The sequence below is a fragment of the Lissotriton vulgaris genome, chromosome 1_1, assembly GCF_964263255.1.
Source record: "Lissotriton vulgaris chromosome 1_1, aLisVul1.2, whole genome shotgun sequence".
Lineage (NCBI taxonomy): Eukaryota > Metazoa > Chordata > Amphibia > Caudata > Salamandridae > Lissotriton > Lissotriton vulgaris.
Window position 1 is genome coordinate 1,291,065,796 of NC_141685.1, and position 26,086 is coordinate 1,291,091,881.

Sequence of the window (26,086 nt, forward strand, 5' to 3'; positions counted from 1 at the left end):
TTGAGAAGTGAACATGCTAGTCTGTTAATTTTGATTGAAAGGATAGTGAGGGATGAAAGAGTGAAGGTTTTTTTTTTTAGGTCTTAGCAGTAGGAGGAGGCTTTTCGGTGAGTAAAAAAGAGTTTTGGAGGGGGGACTCAGAGGGGAGAGTTTAGGAAGGTTTGTTTTAGGGGATCGGTATAGTAAAAGAGGTGTCAGATGATGCAAGGAGGGGTAGAGTAGGAGAGAGTCTAGAAAGGGTTATTTTGGCACTCATAGTAGTGGTATGGGGTTTGGGATAAATGAGAGAGTGGATGTAGAGGATATATTGATAGATGTATAGGATGAGAGTTAGGTTAGTGCATTGGAAGGAGTAGTAGAAGAAGTTTGAGGTGAGTCAGAAGGTTGGGCTAGAAGATATATTGAGCGAAGTATAGGCTGAGAAATAGGGTAGTGCATTGGAAATGCTAAATTAGAAGAAAGTGATAAATATATAGATCCATAATTACATTCAAAGTATATAGATACATAAAGGAGGTAGGTATATGTAGATTAAAGATATTGATAGAGGCACAGGATGGGAAATAGGGTAGTGCATTGGATATGCTTTTTCAGGAGAAAAGTAACAGACACACAGATCCAAGTACATGGAAGGTACATAGATGCACAATGGAAGTATGTACGTGTAAACCAAAGAGAATTTGTATTTATTTATTATTTTCCTTTTCTCTCATCTACATAATTATTTTACATGTTTATACAAAGTAATACACAAAGATAGGTACATATCTTTAGTGAAAAAAATGCTTTTATACAGAGGGATATGCTGTAAATTTCTGTTTGCGTATGGTGCTTATGTGGGGAAGAGCCTAATCTTTAGTCGTTTTCTGAAGGTAAGGTGGTTGTTGGTGGACCTTATTTTGGGGGGTAAAGAGTTCCAATATTTGGCTGCTTGAACATAGAAGGATGTGCCACCCATGGTTTTTTTCTTGTATGATGGGATTTTGAGGCGAGATGCTCCTTTAGAGCGGAGGTTCCTTTGTTGAATGTGTTTGGTGATTTTATTCCTGATGAAGAGTGGTCCCATTACATGTATTGCTTTGTGGGTGATATAAAGCTGCTTGAACGTGGATCTTCTGGCAACCGGTAACCAATGCAGAGCTTTCAAGGCAGGGGAGATGTGGTCTTGCGGTTTGATATGCAACAGTAGTCTGGCAGCCGAGTTCTGAATCCGTTGTAGTCTTTTCATGGTCGTTAAAGGTGATCCTTGGTAGAGGCTATTGGCGTGATCGAGTTTGGACAGAACAAGGGAGATGATAGCTTGGACCTTGTGTGAAAATCCCAAATGAGGGAAAATTTGTTGCAGCGTTTTTATAGTAGCAAAGCTTGATCTTGCTAGTTTATCCACTTGGGCATTCATCGACAGCTAGGAGTCCATGGTCATGCCGAGATTTCTTACTTCCTTTGATACTTTAGGCAGTGATCCCAGTCCATCAGGCCATGCGGCAAGCGGGTTGTATTGTTTCCAATCGCCACACATAAGTATTTAAGTTTTTGAAGCATTCAATTTGAGATGGCTCCAGGTCATCCACGGCTCAGAGACAGCGTAAAATTGGTGATTTTCCAATATCTTTGGGGCATTCCAGTTGAAGGAGTATTTGTGTGTCATCTTCATAGTTATAGCACGTAAGGCGAAATTTATTGATTTGTACTGGTAATGACTTTATGTAGATGTTGAAAAGCATGGGCGAGATGATAAAACCTTGAGGGACCCCTGTTTTTGTGGAGTACGGTTTGGATGAGAAAGGTGGGGTATGGATGACATTAGTTCTGTTTCGAAGGTAGGTCGCAATCCAGTCTAGAGCAGTTCCCTCTATGCCGGCTTCATAGAGTCTTTGTTTCAGAGTGTCATGGTCAACCGTGTCAAAGGCAGCTGAGAGGTCCAAGAGGAGTAGCCCAGCAACCCCGTTGCTGTCAACTGTATTCTTTATGTCATCCCAGATGGCAAGGAGGGCAGATTCAGTGCCTCTTCCCAGACGGAATCCTGTTTGGAAGTCTGAAAGTATGTCATTCTCTTTAATGAATTGTGACATCTGGGCGAACGCTGCTCTTTCTATCAGTTTGCCCAGGAACGGTCCATTTGTAATGGGTCTGTAGTTGTCAGGGTTCAGCGGATCCACGTTTGTTTTCGTCAGTAAAGGGCGTATGTATGACTTTTTGAGTTCTTCTGGAAATATTCCAGTAGTTAAGGAATGGTTGATGATTCTTCTTACTGGAGTCATTACGTTTTGTGTTGGGAAGAGAAAGCACTAGTCTGTCTCCATACCACTTCCTGGACTCTGCTCACTGCAATCCGGGGCACAGATAGGCTGCAACTCACAAGATGGAGGAGAATGATTTAGGGTGCACCCAGCAAGGCCTTAAGGGGCCTGGGCAGGTGTGAGAGGAGGGCTCAGACTTGCCTGGTAGCTGAATAGCCAATGGTCTGCTGGACTGGGAGTGGGGGCTGGGCAGCTCCTTCTCCTGTTCAGAATCTCCTAGGAGACAGACCGGCTCAATCCACACTTTGGACTTCAGCAGGTAAGGGGCCTCACTAACTTGAAATCTAACAATACTGTTTGAATAAAACTTTATTCCCTCTACTGGCCAAAAAACGAAGTGCACAGGCCCTAGTAAACACACCTCACAGAAGCATCCTCTGATGTAGAAAATCCCTGTTGCTGGGGGTGGGTAGGGGGAAGGCAGGGGGGCAGGTTTCACTGGCTTGTAATTTGGAGGGAAAACAGAATTGTCACCAAGGAATGAGAGGGACAAACTACAGAGGTTGGACCGCAAATCCGACAATTCAACATGCTAAATGGAGGCAATCATGAGCAGGGAAAACCACAAGTTTAAAACACAACACAGGGGATCAAATATGCAATTACAGGCAGGCTAAAACTACAATGTTTAACTGTAACTACCACAGGCAAAGACAGTAAAAACAGAAAGTGAAAATAGTTTTAAAACAACTTTTTGTCTTGGGAAGAGACAGCACTAGTCTGTCTCCTTACCACTTACGGGACTCTGCTCACTGCAATCTGGGGCACAGGTAGGCTGCAACTCGCAAGATGGAGGAGAATGATTTGGGGTGAACCCAGCAAGGCCTTAAGAGGCCTGGGCAGGTGTGAGAGGAGGGCTCAGACTTGCCTGGTAGCTGAATAGCCAATGGTCTGCTGGCCTGGGGGTGGGGGCTAGGCATCTGCATCTCCTGTTCAGAATCTCCTAGGAGACACAGCCTCAATCCACACTTTGGACTGCAGCAGGAAAGGGCCTCACTAACTTGAAATCTAACAATACTGTTTGAATAAAACTTTACTCCCTCTGCTGGCCAAAAAACGAAGTGCACAGGTCCTAGTAAACACAGTTTAAAAAGGTCACAGAAGCACCCTCTGATGTAGAAAATCCCTGTTGCTGGGGAACATGGAAAGCAGTTCTTTTCAATTATAGATCACTGATTTGTAAAAGCTGTCTCCCTTGCTTCTCGGGGTTAATGATGTACATTTGTGCTTTAAAGACCCAGCCTGTAAAGCACATTTTTTTTTCCTACAGTAGTGCAGCCTTTACTTACACTACCATACTCGTTTGAAATCTTCAAGTTTTAGCACCTTGGGGTGGCCTCGTTGGCATGTGTGCACGTTTTAAATGTTCCAAATCAGACAAACATTCAAAAATCATTACTAGTTCAAACCTGGCAAGATTTTGCTGCTTTTTGGGAGGTAATATAAGATTAGTGTGCAATTTTGTGTCTAGTACTTCAAAGTTAAGCAAGTATTTTTTTTTTTTTTACAGTTTTGAGATTTCGAGAAAACTTTCAAGAACATTTTCCCTATCTTAAGATTTTTTTGAGGGCTGAATATATAACGATTACAGAAACAAGTGCACTATGTCCATGCCACAGAAGATTCTGACAGGCTGTTGCTAACCAGTTTGAATTTGTCAAACCCATGACAGAAACAGTGTTTTGCCATTTGACTTTCGAGACAACAGTTGTATTGGCTGCTTGGCTTCAGACCACCGTCCAAGCTCTCACTGTCTCTCTTGTTTCTTCTGCATGCTTCTCGCAATAGACCAGACTCCGACGCCGACCCGCTTCCTGAAGAACTGCGAGGAGGTGGGGCTGTTCAATGAGCTGGCGGGTTCCTTCGATACCGAGTTCAAGAAAGGAATCGACGACGAGGAGGGGAAAAAGGCAAGAGGCTGCGTCGGCAGCTTCCACACTCTAAATGCAAGGCTGGCTTTACTTTTCCTTTATTAACCTAGCACTGCTCAAAGCTTTTTTAACGCCAACATTGTGCTGTCAAAAAAAGTGAATAGTTCATGTTTGACATGGGGTGAGGGTGGTGAGTGTCTACTTACAATGTTGACTACTTTACAGTTGCTGATTGAGAGGTCGGTGGAGAGGGTTCTAAATTTACTCACTATGGTTTCCCACAAATGAGAAAGACTGTAACGATGACTTGTTTGACAGTATTTTGTTTGCCATGCAATGTGTATAGGTTGTAATGAAAAATGATCTAGCTATCATAACAAAAAGGTGTCAATTCTATTAAGGACGAGGATTATGCATTTCTCGCTTCGCTTTATTCAAACAGCAGCCATTTACCAAGTTAAGACAAAAAACTACTATTCCCATGAGACCTTGAGAACCGCGTCATAGTTCATACAAAGCAATAATCAATGAACAAAGAGTCCAAGCAAAAGCCAGTGAGAGCCCTCGGATGTCGCAGTGTATACTTCATTTATGTCCCTACTTCCTCTTTCTTTGCTTCTCGCAGCCGAGTTAAGTGCTTTCTTTTTACCGCTGAGTTTTTCAGGATGTTTTACTTAGAAATTTGGTGGTTCTTTAGGGACATTACGGCTGTGTTGTTGATTTTGTGCTGAGCATTTAACTTTTGCCTCCTACAGCATAACAGGCTGTGTTACCCCACTACGTTCCCTTCATGCCCATGAATATGTGGTGTGGATCCGCGGTTCGCACCTCTGCTCACTTGGTGGCGCCGGTCCTCAGCGCTCCCTGTGACGTGCGGTTCTCTTTCCCGCAACTAAATGGGTCTGTGAGCGCCCATCACAGTCTGGAGCCTTCTTGCCTGTTAAGTGGCGCCCTGGTGTATCCTCACTGTAGTTTCAGCCTGGTTGGCCCATACAGTGTTTCACAAGCCCTACGTAGGGTCCCTTGCCTCAGCCTATTAAGGCATAGCGCAATTCTTTGAGACCCCTCCTCCCAGCCATATTTTCTCCCCCTGTATCTTTGTATTGCACCAGGGGAGGGGTGTCTCTAGGCTGAGACCCACCGCAGTGAGATTCCGCCCACTCTAATTTGTTGGCTATTTCTCAGCCCTACCATTGCAGTTTAGTCCTGCATAGCCTTCTAAACGCTTTTTAGGTTTCGGCTGTCAAAAGCAGCACGCATGCCCTGCTCTCGGCATCCGAGAGCTTCTTGAAATCGATCCAGATTCCTAATCTCTCGGAGGCGGAGTTGAAGCCCCGCCCATCTTTTCAATTGGCTAGCGTCAGCTTCCATGCAAAACGCTGGCTTTTGATTGTAAAGGAGGCTTCTTAGTCCCTCCTTGTTGCCGCCATGTCTCCTTTTGGCCACGCCCACTGGGATTTGATCTGTTACCGGCGGCGTGACACACTTTTTTCTTCTCACTTCGGCTTTGGCAAAGTCAGCTGCATGTTTATTTTCGCATTGTGCTTTCACTTAAAATGAAAGCGCAATGCAAAAGTAAACACACGGCTGACTTTTTAGAACTGCAGCCGAGTACGTATTTTTTTGTTTTGTGTTTTGTTTGTATGCTGTTTGTTTTGTTCTCGAACATGTTTCCTAAGCCTATTGTGGAAGAAAGGCATTCCTTCCACCCTGGCTGCATTATTTCTTTTGAGGAAGCCGAATCACAGAGCACCGCTCAGCGCGGGGAAGCTGTGATAGAGCTGTGTTTTCTTGGCAGAAAGGAGAAGTGTCACCTACAACTAACTGAAGGTTGCTTCATTAAGACATTTCACATCCTTTAAAGCGCAGTGCGTGTTCGCAGCACAGACGTGCCCTACTGCCCACCTGCCCGTGCCTCCTTCCTGTCCTCGCGGGATGGCGCTTCCGTTCCCCCCAGCTGCTGTCTCTCTCGGCAAGTGCCACGTGCAGCGCCCCCTCCGCTCTTGGTTTATTCAAAGCTGGACGGTGCCCCAGTTACCAAGATAAACCTGAACTTTGCTGGAGGTTTTCTTCATAGTTTTTTTTAGGAGTTTCCCGCCGTACTGTACCTTAAGGCAGAAGGATGTCAAGAAGTGACATAAACGTTTTTTTTGTTTTTTTTGAACTATTACACATATAAATGCCCTAGCAATTACCACCGCAAACCCTGTGTTCGTGAAGGATCATTTACTGATAATAAAGCTTAGTGTGTATGCTTACAGTGTACTTGGCTGTCAGAGCGTGATTCATTGGGTCCGTCAAATGCGTTATATTTAAAAAGTGAATACTGCACAAAAACATGAACTGCGGATTGTTAAGTGTACGGTTGAAGGTTACATGGGGCATTAAATCTAGCCTATCCAGGACTTATTGGGGGGGCTCCGGACTGAGGAAGTGATTTTTAGTTTTTCTTTTTTCCATGTTTTTCTTATTTTAGACGGTTTAGGCATATTGATTTTTGTTCAATAATGGCTTATTTTCCGTTTTTTCTGTATTCGACAATAAACGCAGACAGGAATTCCGATTGATTACGGTGTGTTTAGACCCCACCTCAACTGAGCCACAGAGTCCACTCTGCTGTAGGCCATGTACTAATATAACACCTCCAGCCCACCTGCAGTCTGACTCATGACCGCAAGAAGTCCGAGCAAGAAGCATTTTCCGTCTGTGGCAACCGCTTCCTCCATTGCTTTTCCTCACGCCAAGCACCCTCTGTTCAGTACGATGTATGATGAGTCTACCCTTAGACCTGTGCCTTTGGTGCATCTAGTCCACACCGCCTTGATTCCTTTCTTATTCTCCGCCTTCACCCTCCGGAAACTCATTGCACAGCTTACTGCCCGCAGAAAGCTGAGCCTGGCCTCTGGGTGAACTGTGACTGGCGTGTGCTGTAACCAACCTTTGTCCTGCGCCATTCAATCCAGTCTTAATCTTTCCTTTTGTGGGGGTTGCACATCACGCCAAAACACTTGAATAAATGAGTTTGTAATGCACCAGTCCAACTCCATTATCCTCGGCTAATTCCTCTGGGAAACCTTCATGATAAAATCCCATTCCAACCCTCCCGTTTGCATCCTCTGGACAAAGCGAAGTGGTGCATGTAAAACAGTAATTTACAAAAGACAAATCACGTGTCTCCCTTTTTGGCAATAACAAAAGGACCCCGAATGCAAAAGCCACATTTCTGCCATGGTCGCCGAGGCCGCTATGCTGGCTCCATTGCTGGCACATAGGTCCTCAAACCCCGCCAGGGTTCCTTAACCCTAAAAAAGGTTGGTATTTGTAAATGTGTAGGAGCGTCCATTCTTCTGCCACGGGAAGGAACGCAGAATGGACGTTGCTGCTCAGTCCTCATGTGCCTCAAAGACATCTCACCTGCTACAGTACAGAGCAAGAGCTTGCAAGTTACTTTAGATGTATCGTCTGAGTTACAATTCCCTAGTTCTTGCATCGCCCTTCTAGTCGAGAGACACGTCCACATGTCAGCCCGCCTGACTCCTGTTCAGGCAGCCTGGGCTGCTGACCACATCCCTAACAAGCTCCCTGAAATCGCTGTGCCCGGCTCTCTGGGCGTCAACCGGCTCGGCGCGACATGGCGAGCACCTGGAAACTCTTGGGCTGCAAGGCAGACGTGAACCCTGTTAAAGGATTGCAGCGGGTTCGCTTTACAGTAAACTATTTGGGAGATACCCTGAAAGCTGTGGCTGTCTTGGCGCTGTCTGGGAATGTAACCTAAACAGCACGACATTGTATCAGAAAATCCTGGGCATATATGAACCTTGTTAACGGTTTGCCTTACAGTAAACTATTGGGGGCATACCCTGGAAGCTGTAGTCCCTCACATTGTGTACAGCAGTTATTCTTTAGATAATCAGTTAAAATGCAACTCCACTGAGTACTGGGTGGTTTCACCCATCCTTCCCAACTCCTCCCAAGAGGCATCACTCACTCCAAGCAAGTGTTGAAACTGCTTTGAGTCCAGCTCTTCTCTCCTCCAGATTCTGAAAGACCGCAGACCCTAAGACAGCCAAGTGGCGGAGCCACGACCGTTGACACTTTCTTCGGGTGCAAGACCCAGCGAGTCCAGCTGACTCTGGATTTTTGATGACTGACAGAAAAGAAATCTGGGCCAGGCCCGCAGAGGATGTGTCCAAGCTTCTGGCTGCACTTGAGCTGAGAGTGCAGCACTGGATTGTCCGCTGGATCCGTGGATACAGAGGCCGCCGTCGGTGTTGCTGGGGCTTTCTCAGCTGGCATCCATGTCTTTGCACATGTCCCCGTACTTGGTGTATTGTTGCGTGATCTAGACCACTTTAATCCAGAGCAAGAGAGGCCAAGCATTGGCATGGCCAATCAGTCTCGCCTTTGGGACCTTATAAGTGTTTAGCCATGCAACAGTTGATGTTGTTGCACCAAGGATATTGTGCTGGATGACTAAACACTTATAAGGTCCCAAAGGCAAGACCTATTGGCTATGCCAAAGCACTATGGGTAGAGGAAATTTAAGCTGACAAAAGGCAACTTTGTTTTATGTGTAGAGCACACATCTGCCTAATCCAGGAGGGTTTCCCTGTATACTATAAATGTGGTCCAATGAGCTCATGATAGACTTGTTAAACATATATGTAAGGGCTTAAGATCTGATGTCACTTCCTGTGATGCCACGCACCGTGATGTCATGCACAGTGATTTCACGTTCATACTGATTAACTAGGTTAGTCCCACCACTCCTTATTTTAGGTTGGCCCTGGACCTATTGCATTGCCAATAGGTCTCGCTTTGTTTGGTCAGAGCTATTGGCTTTGCCAATGTGTTTAAGGTATGTTGTTAAGCAAGATCAGCAAATGCAACAGGTCTCGCCTTTTGTTAAGTTAAAGACATTTTCTTTGCTAATGGTATTGTATAGCAAAGCAAATGGCTTTAACTTAATAAAAGGCGAGACCTATTGCATTTTTTTAATGGTTGTTTCTACTGACATGGAGGTATTTGACGACACGCATGGGGAGGGTGATCCCCTTGACTACCTACCTTTTGATGATGACTTCTGTGAGGCGGTTGACCCTTCTATCTGTCGGGCAGTGGCTGAGGCTATGGTTCTAATGGAGGAACGCCTCTCGCAAAAGATCCCGTTTGCATGTGCAAAAAAAAGGGAACGCAGTCCCTCTGGCCCCTGAACCCCTGGGTCCTGTCCTTGATGAGACCCCGGCTAAGCACCCCCGCCAAGAAGGGGTGAATCACGAACCTTTTGAGCCTTTGAAACATGCCGTTTTGAATCAGGATGTTTCACCTGCCACCACAGACAAAGCCTCTCGCCCCAGCTTGGACCCCACTCCCCCCCCTTTCTCCCCCCATATTCCTGATAACCCTCAGGGGTACACTGACGATGACCGAGGCCCATCACACCCCTAGCTACTTGCTTCTACACCTCCCCCAACCTCCTGACAAGCCCAGTCCAGGCCCTGGGTTGGACCTCTTGGACACTGATGCTATCATTCACCTGAGGCAAGCAGAACGGCCTCCCGCAGAAAACATGGTAGTTTATGTGGCAGCTAGAAGTCGTAAGCCCCTTGAGAAAGTGGCACGCAGCTGACTCAGAGGGTAAGGTCTCCTTAACCCCCGAGCTGGATCCTCAATAGCTACCTTTTTGGCAAATTTATGAAGACCCTAGAAAAAGCACCACCGGTTCCTGGCGAGCATGCCAGGACAAATTGCTTGACACCCTGGGTCCCCTGACAAAGATATACGACATGGCAGAGGACGCTAAGTCTTCTGGCTAAGTAATTTCCCCCTGACATTCTATCTGGATGGGCTCAATGAGCCATCAAATTTCTTGGCAATGCCAATTGTGATTTGTCAGCACAGCGCCAGCGCTCATTCCTCATCAAGGTGGATCCCAAGTTGGAAGATCTGGCAGTTTCAGAGGCTTGGGCGGTTGCCCAAATGGGGATCTTAAGAAAGCCATTTATAAAGGAGCTGGGCAAATTAGTAAACACATTTACATCGTTAGATAAGGCCCAATCCGCCATCAAGCAGGTTTGTCGCAGGGCCCGGCGAAGCAGGGGGCGCCCATCCGACAATTCAGTCTCTCAATACCCCAGAGTCAAGGCTCCTGGCACAACGCCTCCCAGGATAACTCCCACTATGCCATATTCTTCCCAACCAGAGGCCAACCCTTCAAAGGCAGAGGCAAGGGATTCAACACCGCTTCCACCCCGATGAGTGTTATTCCTTCTTCCCCTCTGAGGGTAGGGGGTCAGTTGGCGGGTTTCGTACACACATGCCTTATTACGTCAGACGCATGGGTCTTACAAACCATTCAAGGGTTCCTCATAGAGTTCTACTGCTCCCCATAACAAAAGGCCCCAGAAACACCCATTCAATTTTCTGCAGACAAAGCGGCCTTGATAGATACAGAGGTTTCTTACCTCCTACACAAAGGGGACATCCAGCCTACGGTGCCTCACCCGTGGTTTTTAAATAGCAATATCTTTTTGGTCGACAAAGCCGATGGAGGTCCAAGGCCGGGTATCAACCTTTGCGAGTTCAACAAATGGCTCGTATACCGCCATTTCAAGATGGAGGGCTTTCACTTCCTCCGCAACCTCATCAGGCCTTCCAATCGGATTGTAAGGCTGGACCTCAATTATGCCTATTTGGCGATCCCGATTTATTTCCCCTCCTCAACGGTTTCTTCATTTCTGTTGGGTGCAACCGGTGTACGTGTTTTCCGATATGTCCTTTGGGATGTCCTCGGCTCGTGGTTTTTTATGAAGGTCCTAAAGCCGGCAGTAGAGTACATCAGGTTCCAGGGCGTGTAAGGCTCCTTGTCTACTTGGACGATATCCTCCTATCATGGCAGTGTCCACTTCAGCTGTCGCTCCACCTCCAGTTAGCCATTTCCTTGCAACAGGATCTGGGCTTTGTAATCAATGACAATAAATACTTCATAACTCCTTAATCGGCATGGACGGCAGCGGTAATGGCTGCCTAAACCCGTCGCTTGGCGCACAAGAGAGCAGTTTAGGCCACAATCTGAAGAAATACTGCGAGTTGGCTGAAGAGAAAACCAGCTCTCACCCCTTCTTGATATGTAGAACGTTCTGCGACCAACTTTTTCGTGAATTACTAACCCAGAAGACATCGACCCGCACGTGAAGTACGGGGCACGGACCTCGGCTGGAAGTCCCAAAATGGCGGCAGGAAATGTGAGCGATAGGAACTAAGCATCTCAGAGCGACTCAGAGCTTCACTCCACTGCGAGACAGTTCCATTACTGTCCTCTACTGTCGCTGTTGTCACGAAGCCAGACGCTCTTGGAACTATTGGCTCTGTGGCCACTGCTGCAACTGCTGAAGATACAAGCAGTACTATCACCTAGCCAAATCCAGCTATTGAACGTAAAGGCCTCCGCCCCTGGAGACCCTGGTGTGCCCTGGTGAGCCCTGAGTTCTCTAGTGGTAAGTGTCAACACAATAAAGCTCTGTACCATCATACATGCACCCTCCTGCAATCAGGCCACACCGCGCCATGCACTTCTGCAGCTACTACCTCACGTGGCTTCCATGCACATAAAGAACACATGTATGTAAGAGGCTTGTTGAGTGTGCCAACGGTGTCATAGGAAGCAGGCTACTACTAAGGGCGTCAACGATCTATCGAGCAATAACTAACAGCACCCAACAACACCTAACAGTGTCCACTCATCAATACCTACAACGTTTACCAAACAGTGGTTTGATCCCACGTGCCAGCAATCATCGTCCTAACTGAGATTGGGAATTAACAACCGATAATAGCGAGACTAGGCCCTATAGACCACCATAAGAAGTACTGGGGCTTATTATTTCAACCACCTCCACCACTTCAACCCTGTTCCAACATGGCAGATAAAGAGAGCAGATCGTCTGTGGAGTGGAGTGGTGTGGCTCACTGGTTAGAGGCGGCAGACCCGGAAGAAGAGAACGGCCTGGGACCAGGGTTCAATTCCTGACGCGGCAGGGTCGTGGACCGGGGTCAGCGGACTCGATAATTCTCGCCTTGGTGCCTACTCTAACCAGGGATCACACTCGGCAACTCTGGGCATTAGCTTGCCTCATCTCTACAACGGCCCCCCACATTTGCCGGGGATGCCTGGTTTCACCTTGGAGATACCCAGTAGGGACCATCTCACAGGGATAGCCAGGACGGGTTCCCCAGCGGTCTACAGCGCCACGACGCCTCAGGGCAGCAGTGCGCTTTACAAGACACATACATTTACATTACATTCTTATAAGAAAGCGAAACCAGAGCCAACAACCTCTGACTCACCAATAAAGGCCAAACCAGACCTAAACAGCACAATGGCCATGATACTAAAAAAATTAGTGGAAGTCCATGACCTGGCAAAATCTGTGAAACAAAACAATGCAACTGGAACTTACAGCAGTTGTAAATTTGACTGTTTCCTTTATGTTTTTATTCCATTCATGTCGACTCGATAATTCAAATTTTGGTGCAGTATCAGGTATACTTCATATAGCATACTTGCTTAGAGACACAACCCACTTGGTCACCTTCTTGAGAAGTGTCCCGCTAGTGGTATGTCCCAAAACCAGAATTACACGACTCACCTAGCATAACCTATTCAGGGACAATACCGCCACACATACACTCTCTGGAGGGCTCATCACACCTATAGCGACAAGAGAGCCTTAAATGGCACAGAATAAAACCTTAGCAGAGAACCTTAACATTTTTTCTCTGAACGTTAAAGGCCTTAATCACCCGGTGAAGCGTAGGAAAATCTTCGAGTACTTAGCAAAAACTAAGGGTGATATCATTCTTCTCCAGGGAACGAAGCTCTCCGAAGAGGATGTAGGGTTCATAAAACACAAGTGGATCTCTCATGTCTTGTGCTCTCCGGCAGACCACAAGAAAAAAGGTGTAATTTTCCAAAAATCCTACATCACTACTATCTCACACACTCACGATGAAGATGGAAGGCTTTTAGTCACGCGCCAATGAACCCGATTTCTGGGAGAGGGTCTCAAATACTCTCGAGAGCCTCCCCAGGAAGATCTCATTATAGCTGGCGGTGACTTCAACCTACCGCTGGACCCTCATGTAGACCGGCAATCTAAATGCAAATACCCACCCTCCCGTTCACCCGAGGCCCTCAAAAGAATATGCTCCAAGTTTAATCTAAGGGACTCATGGCGCCTCCAACACCCAGACACGAGGGATTACATATTTTATTTGGCACCACATAACTCCTACTCTAGGATCGACTACATCCTACTCTCGAGCTCGTTCACACACCTTATAGACAAAACAGACATAGCTCCCAAACTAGTCTCCGATCACTCCTGCATCAGCACCAAACTCGCAGATACCCACACTCTTACCTCCAAAAAGGTGGCGTTTTAACGATGACATACTCTCTGACCCAGCAAACAAATTGAAGATTGAAAATGCAATTAAAGAATACGTAACATTAAATGACCTCCCGGATACAAGCACCTCCACCTTATGGGATGCACTTAAAGAGTCAATATCGGTATCAAAACACAGGTAAACAAAAAACTAAACCTAGAACTTAAATCACTAGAGAAAGAAATCAAATCACTCGAAACATCACATTCTGCGAATACGGATGACAATGACACCCGTGACCAATTAGTTAAGAGGAAATACGAATACAATAAAATAGTGAGCAAACACGCAGGAGTTTGGATCATTAAATTCAAGGCACTCAAGCTATGTGAGAGGAAAAAAGCAGGTAAACTACTAGCATCGTATCTCAAACATAAACAAAGGCAATTTACCATATCCTCGATTAAAGATTCCAGGAACGACATCCAAACCAAACAAAATAAGATACTAAGTGTGTGCCAAGCCTTCTACGGGGATCTGTATAAAAACAAATAAACAATAGATCCTGAGGGTTGCGCTGAATACCTAGAGTCACTGAACCTACCAAAGCTAACAGAAACTGACAGATCTATGCTAGATATCCCCATTTCTGAAAAAGAACTCTCGTCCTCTATTTAATCCCTCAAAAACAATAAAGCTCCAGGACCAAACGGCTTCTCTGCCTCTTTTTATAGGGAATTTGACAAGGCACTAAAACCTACCCTACTAAAGTTATATAACTCTATAGCTAAAGTGGGCTGTGTCACCAAATCGATGGGAGAAGCCAATATTATTGTCATTCCGAAAGAAGGGAAAGACTCCCTCTTAACAAAAAACTATAGACCAATCTCGTTAATCAACTTGGACTGAAAGATCTATGCACAAATCCTAGCCAATAGACTGAACGCGGTCCTTCCAAAATTGATCAGTAACTCACAGGTGGGGTTACTCAAATATTACATGTCTAATGACAACACAAGACTCCTGTGTCACATTTTAGAGAAAGCTAAAATAACACCCACCTCCTCTATTGCCATTACTCTGGACGCAGAGAAAGCGTTCGACAGGGTCTCGTGGTCATTATTAAAACAATGCATGTTATCTTTTAATTTTGGTGAACCATACATCAATTTGGTGATGGCACTGTACTCAAACCCTACTGCCCGAATTGCTATTAATGGTACCATATCAGAGTTATTCCATTTAGAACAAGGCTCCAGACAGGGCTGCCCTCTCTCTCTCCTGCACTGTTTCTCTTGGCCTTAGAACCCCTAATTACGGATATCAAGCGTAGCGATGAAATTATGGTAGTGAAACTCGTGTGAATCTAGCTGCATACGCGGATGATATCCTAGTGATTACAGAGAACCCGGGCAACTCCATCAAGGCACTCATGACCACCTTAGAAAGATATTATAGACACTCCGGATATGAACTAAACCGGGATAAGTCAGAAGTAAAACCACTGAATATTCTCGGCACTCGGGAAATGCTAGGTGACTGTGGCCCTGCATGGCAACCAGGATTCATAAAGTACCTAGGGATTGAGTTTGGCAGTACAATATTAGAGATGCTCCAGCGTAACAAGACCAACACCCTAGAGAAAATGAAAACCCTTCTAAATGCATGGTCACCAAGATTTATAGCATGATGGTGTAGGATCGAGGCAAACAAGATGATGATCTCTCCCCTAGTGAACTACCTAATTACTATGCTGCCTCTTATACTGTCTGAGGACTTCCATCATAAGCTGGACATTTTACTCTCAAAATTCTTATTGAAGGGGAAAAAGGCAAGAATTAGCAGGAAAAAACTTAGACTAGATAAATCCCCGGGAGGGGTCAACCTGGCTGACTTTAAGCTCTATCAGACAGCATTTTTGGCAAAGCAAGACTCATACTGGGTAGTGCCACCCGACGACTACTCCCCTGTATGGCTAGACATTGAGAAGTCAATCCTTATGAATCTTACCCCAGGGGTCCCTTCTAACCACAAACCTTAATGTGGTCACTTGCTCAAAACCCCTGTTCAAAAACACGAAATCCGCACTACTGAAAATTGACAAACTCTTAGATAATAGCATTAAACGGTCTAACCTTGAATCCCTTGGAACAATCATAAAATAATCTATAAATGGAAAACTTTACACAACAACTACTCATGGATTAATAATGGTATCCATTTCCCCCAACAACTTTTCAACAGCACCTACCCTCTTTCCTTCAAAGAAATAGAATCTAAATATAACCTGGACTCACTTGAATTCTGTAACTTCTTAAAAATAAAGTCGGCAATAACAAAAGCGAAACTATCACTCAAACCCCCTTCCCTCCCGAGTTACCTTTCAAAACGACATAAGTTAGGTCACCAGGTTTCCTGGATTTATATATTAATACACCCACAACATACTACCCTCAACAAGAAGCTAACATCCTTCTGGGAATCACACTCCTCTTCTCAGATCTCAGAGTTGGACTGGACCAAAACTTGGAAGTCAACCATGAGATATAAGATTAGCCCAGCACTCTCCCAGACAAAGTTCTGGTTGCTACATAAGGCCTTTTGGACACCTGCACGGCTCCTCTCACACAATCAGGGATAACCCCACCTGTTGGAACTGCAATGACAAAGTGGGTGACCTAGAACACTTATTAGTCCAGAGTGAATGTGTGATATCCTTCTGGGATAATTCATATCTAAACTCTTCTCATATTCCCCTATTAGGGATTTACCGACACTAGTGTTCAGTTTCCTGAGAGCTGATTCACTCAATGAAAATGATAGGGCGCTCCTAGACCTACTTCTAACAGCTGCAGTCAAGATTATACTCAGCAATTGGTAGGAAACTCGCAAAGCTTCCTTCAATTGCTGGCTAAACTGGGTCACCCATCTAAGAAGGGCTGATAATGTACCTCTCCAGAAGTTACTGTGGAAATCATCTACAAGATATATGGGACACTCTTGACCTCTACTTTAGCTCACACAAACCACCAAGAATGACACCAATTGTAATAATCTAACTCCACCACGGCCTACTTACATGTTGTTCGCTCCTCTGGTCTTGCGCCAATACTTAGGGCCACTAATTTGAGCCAGATACCTAAGATTCCTAAGTGGTCTGTTCTATATGCTAGGGCTCTCCCTGCTGACCAATTGGACACTTCTCATGACATTGATTATAGTTTGTCATCTAGACGATAATACACTGATACTGCATGTGTTTAACCTGTATAAACTGTGATTTACCGCCATACCATTCTGGTACTAGTGACCGCTACTTGCCATTTAATTATTGTTTTATTCTTCTTATTGTTTATTTCCGTATGTCTATTCTGTATGTTCCTCATTTGAAGTATTGTATGTATTGTTTTATTTGGAAACAACCAATAAAAAACTTTTGACATAAAAAATAACTCCCTCTCAATCTTTCACGTTCCTTGGTTTTGTAATAGACTCCACCAAGGCTTCTCTCAGTCTTCCAACCCGCACGGTCACAAAAATACGACTTTAGTTACAGAGAACTTATGTATCCCTCAGGCAGATTGCCCGTCTGGTCGGCTTTCTTTCATTCTCAATTCATGTGATCTTTCCAGGAACCCTGCATTACCAGGCACTTCAGAGACTAAAAGCTGCCCATCTGAAGAAGGATCTCACTTACCCGCAGCAGGTAGTCCTGGTCATAGAGTCCGACACCATCAGGTTCAGCTGGGGCACTCATTGCAGGAACTTCTTTACAGGAGGTCTGTGGTCCACTCCGGAACATTCTTTACACATCAACTGTTTGGAACTTTTGACAGGTTTTGCGGTTCGATGTTGGGCTTGGAGTAAGATCCAATCCTGCGTTCTCTGAAGATGGACAACATCGTCGCAGTCCAGTACATCGACCATCTGGGAGATACACACTTAAAGGCATTGTCTGATTTAACGACCACTTTCTGACAATATTGCCTAGATCACCAGATCTCAGTTATGGGCGATTACCTGCAGGGGCGGAATAACCAGGTGGCGGAGTGGCATTCCAGCAACTTTCGGGACGCCAGTCTTTGGAAACTTCACCTGGAAGTTTTTGCATCTGCTCACCGCACATGGGGTCCCCTTTCCCTCAACCCATTTGCCTCCAGGCTGGATCACCAGCTTCCCAGATTCATCAGTTGGAGGCCGGATCCTCTGGCAGTTGATATGGATGCTTTTCTCCAGGATTGGAGCAAGGAGGAGGGTTATGCATTCCCTCCATTTGCGATGATCACCGAGTGTGGGCGCATGTCAGACACCGGGAAACAAAGCTGGTGCTAGTCACCACGGTTTGGAGATCTCAAGTGTGTTTTCTGGTTCTTCTAGAACTTTCTCCCCATGTTTCCATCTCTGCTTCTCAATCCGGAACGGATACCGCATCAGATGGTGGCATCTCGCTATGAAGAGTACATGAGTGGTGTTCCCAAGGAAGATAATCTCCAGTTGTGTCCCGTCAGAATGTACGTCGGGGTATCAAAGACCATTAAATATTAAGGGGGTAGCCCAGTATCTCACAGATCCTGGGAAACTATACCAGTATATACTAACGGTTGGTTCGATCGGGAAAGGTAGAATTGCTTCAGAACGCTTTGCATTTATCTTGACATCTAGGAAAACCAATCAATGGTATACAGTCAACATTGAATACCATACAGACAAAAAAATAAGATTGACGTTATAGACTCAAAATGTGCCTGTTATATTGAAAATCATATATTGTATAAAACAATACATATACAATTCTGTAAAGCCACAAGACTGTCCCTGTCTCTGATGGCCTGGCAGATTACAGGGGCAGATGGTTCATCCCGGGCCTTTTACGAGAAGGTGAGGATCCCATCTCTAGGGCTTGGGCAGGGAGCATGGTTAAACTTTACAAGTCGGCCTGGACAAGATGTTGCTGTGAGCGACGGGAGTCTTGATCCCATGGACACAGACGTTGTTTAAGTGCTCAACTTCTTGGTTTCCTTAGCTTCAGAAGGTTTGGCTTTCCGTTCCATTAATACCTTCATGTTGCCATCTCCAATAGATGGATCTTCGGTCGGGAATGCCTTTTTGTTTGCCATCTGCTCAGAGAGGTTCGGTTAACCCTTCCCCCAGAGCAGAGGTACTCTGCACTCTGGGACGTTAATCTGGTGCTCAACCTTTTTCTATCCTGGCAACTGAATAGTTTTTTTTGTCACGGAAGGAGCTTTCCGCAAAGCTAGCAATGCTCTTATGTCTGATTTCCTGCAGGCAAGAGTCCAATGTAAGGACCCTTGCTAATACAGGCAGAATGTTTTCTCCTTCGGGTGTCTCTTTTATGGTGAGAAGGAATACCAGGGTGATTAGTTGCCCGGCCTTCCGAGATACCCCGAAGTTGTGGCCTGTGCAATGCCTCAATGCTTAGGAGGAGATGTTGGAGGAGTTCCGTAACAGGGGGGAAAGCAACTTCTAATCACTCTCAGAAAGCTACATAGAGTGGTTTCCTCCCCTACTATAGCTTGCTTGATAAGGTGGGTAATGCAGGAAGCAGGCATTGACCTGAGGCGCATTCGGCCCCGGGGCAAATAGCTTCCAAAGCTTTCATCCTGGGAGCACGGTTGGACGATATCATGAATGCGTCCGACTGGTCAGCGGATTCTACCTTTTAAGAGGTTTTCTTTCAAGTCTATACTGGATATGGCTCACTTGGAAGTTGAGAAGCTTTGAACATGCATAATCCCCGCCTTCAGTCCTGACATAGAATATTTTTTTCCTAGCAATCGCACCGGAAAGTTTCAGTTCTATTAAGGACTCGAAGGTGAGGATTATCCCACCCTGCATTCTAATCCAGATCCTCTCCCGTGACTAGTAAGTAATCTTGTTTAAATTTTCAAAGACTAGTGTTGTATGGCAACATAATGTAATTGTGCATTGTGTCCACTGTTACGATTTCACACTTAATTGCTGTTCTCTTGTTGCTTGAGACTTGTTTGTGGCCTGGGAATTTGGATATGATTGCTCCTGTTTCATTTCTGGGACAGAGTTCACTAAACAGGACGCTTGATTCCGGAAAGTCGGCTTTGCTTACGTGACGAAAGAGGAAGTGGGGACAAAAGTGAAGGACTAGACGCAACATCCGAGGGCCCTATTTGGCTTTTGTTTGGACTCTTTTTTTCCGTTGGTTAATGGTTTCTTTGAACTATGATGTTGTTCCCAAGGTCTCATGGGAATAGTGAATTTTTGTCTTAACTTGGTAAATGGCTGCAGTTTGAATAAAGCAAAGAGAGAAATGCATAATCCGCGCCTCCGAGTCCTTAATAGAATTGAAACTTTCTGTTTCGATAGCTAGAACTTTTTCATTATGCTGTACTTTTTTCTTTGTTTTCTCCAGCAGTAAAGTACCAATAACAAACTAACTTACATGTAAGAGCTAGAGAAAATCACAATTGAAAAACAAACAATCGCAGAACACTAGTGTCCATGATAGTCCTTTGTGAGCCTCTATATAATTCTTTCTTTCTGCGACAAGCACCAAACCATCCGTCTGTTATACCTGCTTGGGAGTATCATTACCTAAAAATAAAGAAAGAGCATCACTGTTTTGAATAATAAGATTGTGTGTTCAACTGATCATTATCAGCAATTCAGATATGCACCACCATGTCCGTATCCTGAAATCACCTTTGGTAACAATGCAATTCTGAATATAAATTTGACCATGCTATACATCACCTTTTTCAAGAGAAGCCATTTTACTTAATATGAATGCTTTACTTTGCTTCTTTGCTCATTTCCATCTGTCGGAAGGGGATCATTCTGTGACCGTTGGGTGGGATAATCCTCGTTTCTGTGTCCTTAATAGAATTGAACCTTTTCGTTATGATAGCTTGGAAGGTTTTCATTCTATGTCAGGACTAGAGGAGAGGACTATGCTTTTAAAGCTTGACTTCCAAAGTACCCACAGCTAGGACCGGTTTAAAATGGAATCTTTTAAAGTTTAATTCTGACAACCAGTCTCCCACATTCATAATAAACTCTAATCTAGAACACAGTGCAAACTCTTTTGAAGCTATTGCGCCTCTGGCCAGGTGAGCACCAAATATTTTGGTGTCAATGCCAGTTTCCTGCATGACCCAAAAAATCCACCTAGCTATGGTTTGAGAAGAAACTACTTTGTAGGGTTTTGAGATAGCAATAAAAAGTTGTTTCCCTCCTGCAGTGTGCAGCTCCTCTGTCATACTCTCATAAGGTTTGATGCATCTCACAACACCTAACTTTGGGGTATCCCTGAATGCTGGATATGAAACTAATTTAGAATGGCATTTTGTCCTCCTGGGTAGGTGAAAAGTAACCACTTCCGGGGTAAATGCTCTGTTATATCTGGAGCCTTGGCATCCAAGACTAATTCTGCATGAGACAAAGCATAATAGCACCACCAGCTTGGAAGATGATTCTTTCCAGGAGAGAGATTTATTTTGTTGCCAAGATAAGAAAAAGTTGAGAACCCGATTCACACCCCATAGGAAAGAGTATCTAGTTTCTGGAGTTAAGGGAAGACCCATACCTCCTAGCAAATTCCTAACCATATGGTTCTCATTCACGGAGTGACCTTCGATAAGAAAAGCTGAATTCAGGGAATCCATTGACAAGTATGTCATCCCCTTCTTAGCCGTGTTCGCCAGAAAAATCCGGATACGGACAACATCCGACCCCACGGGATCGACGTTCCTCAGTAGACACCAACCCAGCCATTTTGACCAAGGCAGCTTGTACCATATAGCCATTCAATGAGCCCAGACTTTGGATGAGAGTGACTAGCATGCCTTGAAAGTCCATGTAGTTTCAATCTTCCAATCAATTTCCAGACTATTGATGAGTAACTGTGAACAGACCATTTCCCACCTGTAGAGAACTCGCCACAACCAGACACTTTTTCTGGTTTCCGACTCAATGGTGAGGTCTGGGTTGTAACTGAAGTTTGCTCTCTTACTCTATTCTTCAATGCGAGAGAGCCACCACTCTGTTTCCTCCTTGGCCTGTGCCGGCAAAGACACCTCATGAGAGTACTTAAGGCCCCTCTTGAGGTGGTAAGTCATGAGGCGTTGAAGAGCTCTGTAGTGGAGGGGGCGCAGGAAGATAGCTTGCATTGATAATGACAGAGAACTCACAAGTAGGGTAATTTGGCGTAGTAATGTAGAGGATTTTCTCAATGTTTTCCAAAGTTCCTGCCTGATTTTTGCCTCCGTCCTCAATGGTAGGCTGAGAGTTGCTGCCACAGAGTTTGACAAAAACCTCAGAATGTCAGTTGTTCAGATGAGATTTTGACGAACCTCAGGTTTTCCAGAATGGACACTGTCCGTTGTAGATGATCCGTGAGGGGTTTAAAACATAGATCCATTTACAGGATATTTTCTAGAAGACTAGGAGCCCTAGGCCCTTTGTCTGAAGATTTTCCATCACCAGTTTGAGTTGAATCATCAAAGAGCTGAAGATAGTCCGAATGGAAGCGAAGTGAACTTCAATGTTAGAGCTTTCAATGAAAACTGCAGGAGCCTCTGGTGTAGAGGATAAATGGTAATTTTAAAATAGGTGTCTCTAATCTAAGACTTCCCATCCAAATGCATGGCCTTAAGAGGTCCCTGACAAGTGTATTTCTTCCATTTTGAAGTGTCAAAACACCAGCTGTTCGTTCAAACCTTGCAAGTTGATTACCAGGTGATGACTTCAGTTCCTCTTTTCTACCAGAAAGAGATTGCTCAGGAACCCTCTTGGATGTACCAGGGAGGGGATTGTCACTGCTTTCGCAGCAGACCCGCGATTTCCACGTCAGTGAGGTTCGTGTTTTGTTCTGAAAATGCAAGAGGATGTGTTGGATTCCACTAGCCCAAACACTGCAGGAACGTAGTATGGCCCAATCCACTACCCTGACTCAAATGTCACTCATGAAGTATATAACCACGAGATAACACCGGAGCCTAGGACAGGGGATGGGAAAACAAAACAAGGGAAGGAGACGTCAGAAGGCTTCACCCCAACCTGGACTGCAGACCAACACTCGCCACCACATCCACGCTTCTGTACCTAAAGAGTAATACACACAATTACTTTACAATCCCCGCTACTTACTTAACAGCCTCCCTCCTTCTCTATAACCACACTCTGCCATATACATGACCCGACCTCCTTACTTGTTTGCAATACAGGATCGGCTTCGGGGAGGTCCTGGTAGCATGGAGAACAAAGCGTCTGCTAATATGTGCTTCTTAGTCCAGGGGAGTTTCCAGAAAACGCTCCCTACCCAGGGACTTACAAAACAGAAACGAACTTCTAGGGGGAAAAAGCCTTACTAAAGGCATAAAAAAAAACCAGGGACAATGTTTTTGGGGAATATAGGGGCCAGGGACGAAGTTGACACAAACAGAACCAAAACACTGCTTCCGGCGCCAAAGGCGCTCGTCTGTATCGTCTGTATCTTCGGCGTCTTCAGCACGTCTGAAACCGCCCAAACTTCCCACAATGACGAGGACTGGCTGATTACACGCGGAAGTCAAGTGCGCTGCTCTGTCTCCTGGCGGCGTCTTCCGTGGCAATCCTGCTGTGTCTCCGGAGACGTTCAAAGGTAACACGCTTCTTCCTTCGGTAAGCGTCCGAGGGGGCTGGAGCCCCAGCAGTCCCTCGACGATAAACAAAAATACAACAACTCAGGTTCCAAGGACAAGGTCCAATGCAAGGAAGGGAGATGCAAAAATAAATACGAAGAGGGCAGGGATTGGATATAGGCACCAGGGACTAGAAACCAAACAAAAAGGGAAGGAAACTAGCAAGGGAACACAAACCAGTGAACCCTACCAAACGGGATTCAAATAAAACAGCCCAGAACCTGGAACCCAAAACTACAAGATACCAAGCACTGGTTCATGGATTGGGCCGGTCCTAAATCTCAGCAAGGCAGGTCATGTGATGGCAAAGCATGGCCATAGAAAGCGGACCGGACCTACTTTCCTAACAGTACCCCCCCCCCCCCCCCCCCCTCCCCATGATCCTCCCCACAGGGCGGGGCTTAGAGGGATGTTGTCTATGGAACAAACGGACCAACCGAGGCGTATGTACACCTCCAGCTGGCTCCCATGTCCGATCCTCGGGAGCATAGCCCTTCCAATCAACAAGATAGAAGAGGCGACCCCTCCTACGTCTGGAATCCAAAATAGCCTGAACCTCGAACTCCTCCTCCCCATCAACCATCAAGGAAATAGGAGGTGGCAAAACCTGAGCAGATGGAACATAAGGCTTCAACAAAGACGTATGAAACACAGGATGGACCTTATAATCATCAGGCAACTCAAGCTTAATAGCCACAGGGTTAATCACCTGCATGATAGTAAACGGGCCCACAAACCTAGGTTGTAACTTGTGAGACCCCTGCAGCCTAAGATTACGAGAGGCCAACCAGACCTGATAGGATGGAGCAGGGACTCGATGTTTGTCAGCCTGGATCTTCATGTTGACCTTTGCTACCTGCAATTGTTCCCGTGCTATACCCCAAATATCGCTCAACTTCCTACACATATAGTCTATGGCTGGCACATGCCCAGTGGGTTGGATGGCTAACGCCCTAGGATGATATCCCATGGAACAAAAAAAAGTAGTCATGCCCAAAGCGATATGCAGACTATTATTATAGGCCAACTCCGCTATAGGAAGAGCAACCTCCCAATCACAGGACAGTGATGACACAAGGCACCTCAGGTACTGCTCCATGGTTTGGTTGGTCCGCTCAGTCTGACCATCCGATTGTGGGTGATACGCCGATGATAATCGGATTCCCATCTTAAGCACAGAGCACAGTTCAGTCTAAAAATGAGACACAAACTGTGCTCCCCTGTCAGATATGATCGCGGATGGTAACCCATGGATCCTGACTACAGAAGACATAAACACCAAAGCCATTTCTCTAGCAGTAGGGAGCTTAAGTAGCGGGATGAAATGCGCCATTTTAGTAAACTCCACCACCACTAGAATGGCAGTATTACCTGACGCAGATGGAAGATCGGTCACAAAATCCATACTAATGGTATGCCAAGGAGCAGGAGGGACCTCTAAGGGCTGCAACAGGCCAGATGGTTTACAATGGGTAGGCTTACTAGTGGCACAAACAGGACATGCTGCCACATAATTCTGAATGTCCTTAGCCAACGTATCCCACCAAAACCATCGCAAGCACATCTCCCTAGTTTTGTGCATCCCGGGATGTGCTACCAGCGCAGAAGAATGACACCAATTTAAAACCATCTCCCTCAGGACGGGAGGAATAAACAACCGATCCTCATGGTACAACAACCCGTCCTGAATCAACACCTGGGGCAGTGCCAACCAAGGGGCCAAATCCAACTGACGCAGTTGCTCTTTCACTAGAGATGGGAAATCCTTAGTGCTTGTAACCCCTACAATCCTCTCTTCACTGATCATAGGTCTGTCTTCCTTCACTTGTCCCTCTTCCCTAATATCGACATGAATCCAGGAAAGAGCATCAGATTTTATCTGCTGTGCAGCGGGTCGATAAGTAATGACAAAGTCATACTCGTTAAAGAATAAGACCCACAGCATTTGGCGAGGTGTTAACGCACGAGCAGACCGAACGAATTCCAGATTCTTGTGGTCGGTGTAAATCGTGACGGTATGCCGAGCACCCCATAAATAATGACGCCACTCCTCAAAAGATAATTTCACCGCCAACAACTTCTTCTCGGCCACTGTGTAATTACGCTCCGCTGGTAACAGGGTCTTAGAAAAAAAGGCGATGGGGTGCATATGACCAGTCTCAGCATCCCTTTGGGACAACACCCCTCCTACCGCGCACTGGGAAGCATCCGTTTCCACAAAAAACGGCAGGGCAGGATCGGGATGCACCAATACAGGTGCTGATGTAAACTTCCCTAGCAAAAGGTGAAAAGCATCCTGAGCCTCAGCGGACCAGACAAAGGGAACCCCCTTCCTCAACAATTGGGTCATGGGAGCCACAATATCGGAAAAATGAGATATAAAACGCCGATAGAAATTGGCAAATCCCAAAAGGACCTGGATATGTTTGACGGTAGATGGTATGGGCCAGGAGACAATAGCCTGTATCTTTCTGGGGTCCATTTGAATGCCTTCCGCTGTAATGATAAACCCCAAAAACTCCACCCTAGGGGTGTTAAACTTGCACTTTTCCAATTTAGCATACAGATGATGGTCTTGTAGCTTCTGTAGCACTTGTGTCACATGTTCTTGGTGGTCAGCCCCCGTCTCTGAAAAGATCAGAATATCATCTAGATAGACGATGACACTTCTATCCAGATATTCACGGAGGACTTCATTAATGAAGAACTGGAAGGCTGCCGGCGCATTACATAAGCCAAACGGCATTACGCAATACTCGAATAAGCCATATTTGGTCTTTAATGCCGTCTTCCATTCATCCCCGGGGCGAACACGTATAAGATGGTAAGCGCCCGCAAATCCAACTTGGTA

General features: G+C 45.6%; 1 protein-coding gene across 2 annotated transcripts in view; it reads left to right on the forward strand.

The window, feature by feature from the left end:
- LOC147749014 (cyclic AMP-dependent transcription factor ATF-7-like) overlaps positions 1 to 26,086 on the forward strand; it is a 730,865-nt gene that overhangs the window by 474,400 nt on the left and 230,379 nt on the right. For both annotated transcript variants that reach the window (XM_086965250.1, XM_086965259.1), the window contains exon 4: positions 4,089 to 4,246. In XM_086965250.1, the coding sequence (XP_086821376.1) occupies positions 4,089 to 4,246 (158 nt within the window). The remainder of the gene's footprint in view (positions 1 to 4,088; positions 4,247 to 26,086) is intronic.